We start from the raw sequence: 6,357 nt of genomic DNA, 5'->3' as shown, positions 1-6,357 counted from the left end.
GCCACCGTGGTTTCATTGATTTTCCGTTGAATTTCTTACGTCGAATTCCTATTGAGTTTCTGTTGCCTTTCGGTTGAGTCTCCACTGAATTTCGTATTGATATTTTGTCGAGGTTTTTATGAGTGCCCAATGTGTTTCTGTTGATATTTTGTTGAGAGTTTTACGAGTGCCGCATGCGTTTCTGTTGATATTTTGTTGAGATTTTTACGAGTGCCCCATGCGTTTCTGTTGATATGTTATTGAGTTTTACACGAATGCTCAATGTGTTTCTGCTGCGATTTCTTTCAAAGGTTTTTGCCATCATTGTAGGTTGAACAAGAATCTACATTTTATCGCACCACCAATACACGAGTTTATGGTGTGGCAGTAGTGCATGTCATGTGACTAAAAATTCTGCCTCATGCAGACATGCAAAAAGAAAAACAAGGTGTTCAGCGTGCACTTTTTACTTTATTTCCCGATTCAAAAGCGATGATAGGTTATTTTTTATGTAACCGGCGCTCACACCTGGAAACTTCTGGCCCGTGTAGCCTGCAAGAGATAGAATGAATTTATGATTTACTATAAAAAATGAAAACGTGTTCTGCAAGTTCGCAGAATTAGTAATAAAAGTGTGCAAAAATAGACACTTTGCCAAAAAGCATAAAAGCGACGCACTGATCTCACTGTGCACATGAAGAAAAACGGGTGATTAGCTACAAGTTGACAAAGATGACAGCTTTGTTCTTGGCATTCTAAATGCAAATCATGTGCACTCACCGACCACAGCCTTCACCCGCACCTGGTCCAACCCTGGCTTTGTAGGAGCGTCGCCCTGGGCTTTGCATTTCCCTCCAAAGAGAGTTTTCCTCTTGAGCTCCTCCAGAGTGAAGACATGGCGCAAAAGAGCCCTGGCTAATTTGCCAGGGCCATTCGCACACGCATGCACCAGCTGATCCAGGTACCCCTTCTCAATTAGCACACCGCCCCCAATGTCAACCTGCGAGCAGAAAATAAAACCGAAACAGTTGAACGAACATGAACTCCAGGATCGAGACAGACAATGAAGAGTTAGAGTACCCATGAACAATTTCTCAGAATATTACGGCAATTCATTTACAGATTTTGGCATTGATCCACTAAAAATTCTTTTCGAATAGATTTAATTTAAATGTATATTTTTAGTTTTTATGGGTGAACATGCATACCTCAACATGCTTTCGGCTTGTTTAAACAAGCGTTTCAAGAATTCATTAAACTGTTTGCCAAGTGCCCACTGCAGTACACCGTGGGTGTATTGCTTTGTGGTAGAAAGGCCAAAAAAAAACCATTTGGGTGCTGTTAGGTCAACTGGATGAAAGGTTATGTGGGTAAAATAGTCAGATGGCTGTAATGCACACAAAGTAGGCAGTACGATGCCTTGCCCTGACTCATGCAACTATCCATAAAAAACTGACCTTTTTTTAGCACCCGATTCAGCAAAATAAAATGAGCAGACTGTTATTGATTTTTTAAATTATTTAAATTGAAAAGAGTGAACCCTAGTTACAACTAGGCCAATTTGCTCCTTCATTTTTTCATTGGCTAGCAGTGCACGAGGGTCATACGCGAAATGTGGTTTGCGGCGTGGTGCTAGCAGGAACTTTTTGTGTGGCTGGTGTTCTTTCTGAAGATTGTGGGTTTGCGAATGCCTTGTCGTAAGGAGTACCCAGCATTGTTTTTGGTTCGAAATTTCGCACTGCGCTGTTCACGCCTCCTACAACCACAGACACGAAGCAGGCTGCACGACGAATGCTAGCACAGCGAGTTTTTTTTTTCTCTTGAAGCAAATGCTAGGGCAGTGCTTGAAGATGGTCTGACTTGGCGTGACAATTGGACAGGTGCGGACAGCGGCTCAGATAAGGTAATTTTGCAGTCTGTGTCATCTCCGCGCGCTGATTGCCTTATTTTTTTTTTCATTGCTTCAAATGACTGTGGCTCGAATAAGGAAAATTTATGCACTTAAAGCTGCAACGATATTTCATGTGGTGGTGGCGTGTGATAAGAGGCACTGTTTTTACTGTGCCCCCCCAGGCATGCTGTGCACTTCTTGAGGAGTACGAGAGTTTGAGAGGTGCTCTAGTGACAGTGTTCTGGTATGTTGAGCGCATGACCATCCTCCACCTGAGCTTCCAATGCTGAGCGATTATGCACAGGATCTGGGTGGAAACGACTGCGAGGTAAGAGTGCAATAAAATTACATACAGTGGCGGTGACAGAGATTCCACCTGGGGGACAAAGATTTTCAAGTGTTTTCTTTTCAATGTAGATGAAGCATAAATTATAATTGATTGATTCTCGGGTTTAATGCACCAACGCTACACAGACTGTGAGGTGAGCCATAGTAGAGGGCTCCGTATTAATTTTGACAACCTGCGCATCTTTACATGCGCCGAAATCTCAACCACATGGGCATATTTTGCAGCAGACATGATAGACAAGAATTTCCATCCTGCACTGGGCGCCACCAATTCTTTCGGACTGCGGGGCGAGCAGACGACGCTGAGTCCCACGCTGTTGCTCCGTGCCATGCGTGAATATCAGACGCCCCGAACGGCATCGAAAATCGGTGTCATTTATTTGGCATTTCAGCAGCAACAAGTTTAGCAGTGCCTAAGGAGAACGTTTAATTCTTCCAAAAGGTGTCCCGTTTGCCCATCAATTCTGTTCCTAACCCGCTAAGGTGGCGGGCCAGTCCCCACCACTTTGTCCTGACAGGCATTGCCTGTGAGGCCACGTTTCGTCCTGCCAGCAGGACGCCTGACCTTTTTACCCTCAATTGATGTTTATTTTCGGAATTCTGGGAAAATTGCCGTCATTGCCTTTTACTTGGCGATGTTCAGAAGCTACTTGTCCGGGCAGGCGTGATTACGTCGTTACTGGCTGCACCAACAATCAGCGTAAGCGCAAAGTGCTCATGCAAGAACCGTGCGAAGTGCACCATGACAAAACAAGTGTCTGCATGTGCGGAGTCTATTGGCTGCACAAATTTCCTGCGTCGCTTGAGTGTCACCGTAAATGGGTCGTTGCGCTAAATCGCAGACTTAGAGCCTGGCAAATTTGCCAGAATGAGCCCGGTGGTACGCTGCCTTTGGAAGCGCTGTTTAATCACCCTCATGCTCAATCCTTATCGCACGTTTCTGTTCTTTGGAGGTATGTTTGGTCCGTTTCATCAACGGGAAGCCATCGAAAATCAATCAGACACTTATGCTGCAGCTTGGGTACGCGAAAAATTCTCAAGTAACCCTTGTGAAAACCGTGCTGATATTCGAATGTGATATAAATAATTAGCAACTTGAGAGTGGATGAAATGTTCCCTGACCTAGCGTATGGTGCTTGTTAGGAAAATTTAATGGTGAAGTACCGTCCCTGATTTAAAGACTGGTGCTACCTCGGCTATCCTCCAATCACTGAGAATAGTGCCTGTCATGAGAGACTGCGAAAAAAGTGCCGACAAAATCTACAGACTGCGGTATGTACTTTTCGGTATAGTGTGATTAATAACAGTATGATCTGAAGTAGATAATATTGTAAGCTTACTTAAAATGGAAAGTAGCTCCACACCAGTTTGTATTGCAAATTCAAAACCATATCGAAAATCCTAAATGTTTGCTTGGCTTGATTACATACGGATACTTGCTTCAAAGTCAGTTCAATTTCTATTCTTGCACTTTAGCCATTGGCCTCAGATTCGCTTCAATATCCCTGCTAAGCAATGACACACTCAAAATGCACAACACTGCTTCATGACACTGTTTCAAATAACCAGGGGCTAGAGCACTGCTAACAGGTATACATTATGACAGGTTCCAACATGAAATAACTAACCTGAAAGTACATAATCAGTGGGTGCACTGATGTGGCAGCGGTGCCTGGACCGATGCATTGAGCAAATGCGCTGGCTTCTGAACGGGTGGTCCAAGCGGCCAGATGATGGATGAAGGATTGACTATTCCTGGCGGCAAAGCGTACCCAGCACCAAGGAAAGGCCAGGCAGTACTTGGGTACAGCAGGTGCAGTGTCAGTTGGCCACGGAGGGCCCTGGCAAAGCCTTTGAAACTGGACTGAAAGCCAGCCAGCCAACCCGGACAGCCAGCAGCAGCACCTGAAAGTGCATAATCTGTGAGTGTGGTGGCACTTGATGAAATACAAGAAAAGCACACACAAACCACGAATGCTTACATTAAGCAGATTATTAATCGTTAATGAGTAACCTCCAAGGCCCTAATAAGAACATTCCCGCAACACCCAAACTGAAATTCAGGTCACAGTAATGTATTTATTAGGCACGCAGGTTCTGTGAGTGGGGTATGCCTGATATATGCAAAGCTCACTGCTATGCTAATTTGCATGGAACGCTTGCTAGCAGCCCATATGCATCGCTAGCTTTCAATCGGAACTGGTGTGTACTAGTTGAGGCTCCTCCATTTCAATGCCTGGCTTGCCTTTGCAAGTTCGATTCTCCAATATAAATAGAGTTGAGTGGGCAGGCGCCCCTGCGAGACCACGCGCGCGCATTTCACCTTCAATTTCCACGTATGTGAATGTGAGCTTCACGAGTACGGCACGCATACCACGACGCATATCGCGGCCCGAAGACCACGAGACGGGTCGCGACGGCGGCAGCCGGTCTCGCGAGCGTAATAGCTGCGAAGCGCACTGCACGGAATTAACAGTCGCCGCAAAGGCACTGTTTGAGAGACACATAACAAACAAACGCCCCGGTGTTTAAGAGCCTTGCGTGATGTCAAATAATTAGCTGCCGCGTTCTACAGCGCCAGCATCGCAACAAAGGTCTAGCTTCAGCGTAAATTGATGCTGACGGCTGCGGAAACGGTAGACTGGTAAATCCAAGGCGCCAAACAAGTATGCTATATCGCATAGGCTCTGAGAGCAAATGAGATGGGGGTCTACCGAATTACTGACCCATAAGCACCAGAACTCGTTCCGAACAAGAACAGAAAAACAAAAAAATGCGTACTCACCCCAGCAGAAACGACGTTTCCCGCCTAAAATCCTTCTTCACGCTGGTCTTCCCCTTCAAGGACACCGACACTTTGTTCGGACGCAATGTCATCCACCTTTGACGCGCGATGATCGTTCTTCCCGTTCCCGCGTGTTCAACACACGCGATAAAGCTTTTATAACTATGATTTAAGCTTGAAATAGATAAAACTGAACTATTCGCCCCAGCTACCACTCCGCACAAAACCAACTCCACAAACAAACACACAAAAAGGGAGTGATAGTTGCCAGACTGCAATAGCAGCATTTCTGGCATTTCTATGTTTGACGAAAATTGTGTTATTGGTAATTAACTTCCTGCTTTTAAAGTATTAAAAGTGTTTATAACTTGAATTCGAGGTTTTTAAACGCAAAAGCGAATAAAAGTAAACTAGCTGACATATATACTTACATTGAAAGAAGGTTTTAAAGTTAGTTTTGGTTTTGTTTTCACGGTGGGTTTCTCTACAGAGGAGGTGCGAGAAAACGAACTACTTTGGGTTTAGGAAGAGGGTGGCAAACGTCGGTGTGATTGAAAGCAAGGAACAGGCGCTAACTATGGTTTTAAAAAAGAAGATGTAATAAAACCTTCACCAGGAAAAAAAAAAGAAAACATACGACGAGGATTCGAACCATGGACTCTCAAAACAGTAATCGAAGACGTAACCACTCGGCCATACACGCGGGACTTCAGCTAATGTCTAAAATGATTGTATAACTACGTAAGCCGGCAATGAAAATTGTCGTTTGTGTCTAGTCAATGCTGCATTTTTGGAATTCTGGCAGTTCTAACGCTTGTTTCTCACGCACCGATCTTGCAGACGAGGTCACATTGTTAGTACTCCGAGCGATTGAGCCGGAGCTCCCTTATTTGACTCAAGCAAAGCTATCGCAGGTCACCCGCGATCTTTTCTTCGCAAGCCACGGTAGCCACGACGGAAATGGCATGCGCCGTTGGAATTGTGGCGTTGGTAATGCTTGTTTGTCACGCACCGATCTTGCAGACAAGCAACATCGCGCTAAAACTACAAGCGATGTCAGGCGCATACAGCAGCGAAAACCTCTGAGTTTGTAACAAGTTGGGGATAATGCAAGGCAATATTAAAGAGACCGAAGCATGCGGTGGCGGCGACGTAATAAGTGCAGCAAACAAGTACTGTGGGCGGCAGCCACGAGCGAAAAAGATGTAACATGGGCCGCCCCCGCCGGCCTGCGCAGAAATGGAAACACGCAATCGAAAAAAACTGTCCGGCCGATTCAGTTTGTTGTTGACGAAGAGCAAACGAGGCTTCAGCAACAAACGATTGTGCTTGCCGTGGTATGAGTCAAAGCATA

The 6,357-nt window shown here is 45.2% G+C and overlaps 1 protein-coding gene across 1 annotated transcript; it reads right to left on the bottom strand.

Moving 5' to 3' along the window:
- Positions 1-430: 430 nt before the first annotated feature.
- On the bottom strand, positions 431-5,265 carry LOC144162432 (uncharacterized). The gene is made up of 4 exons (XM_077692959.1): positions 5,004-5,265; positions 3,847-4,123; positions 760-979; positions 431-531 (listed from the first exon to the last, which is right to left on the bottom strand). Exons 1-4 carry the CDS (start codon positions 5,093-5,095, stop codon positions 446-448), a joined length of 675 nt encoding a protein of 224 aa, XP_077549085.1. The 5' UTR covers positions 5,096-5,265; the 3' UTR covers positions 431-445.
- Between the last annotated feature and the right edge of the window lie 1,092 nt (positions 5,266-6,357).

The sequence above is a fragment of the Haemaphysalis longicornis genome, unplaced genomic scaffold (genome assembly GCF_048455015.1).
Source record: "Haemaphysalis longicornis isolate Haplotype H1 unplaced genomic scaffold, Haemaphysalis longicornis Haplotype H1 scaffold_12, whole genome shotgun sequence".
Lineage (NCBI taxonomy): Eukaryota > Metazoa > Arthropoda > Arachnida > Ixodida > Ixodidae > Haemaphysalis > Haemaphysalis longicornis.
The sequence above is the reverse complement of the archived record's forward strand: the minus strand, read 5'-3'. Positions and strand labels throughout refer to the sequence as shown.

Coding starts and splice junctions, on each gene's coding strand:
- LOC144162432 (XM_077692959.1), bottom strand. CDS start 5,095: ATGACATTGCGTCCGAACAAAGTGTCGGTGTCCTTGAAGGGGAAGACC. Junction 980..3,846: donor CACTGATTATGTACTTTCAG/GTTAGTTATTTC, acceptor TTCTGCTCGCAG/GTTGACATTGGGGGCGGTGT. Junction 532..759: donor GCGGGTGAAGGCTGTGGTCG/GTGAGTGCACAT, acceptor TATCTCTTGCAG/GCTACACGGGCCAGAAGTTT.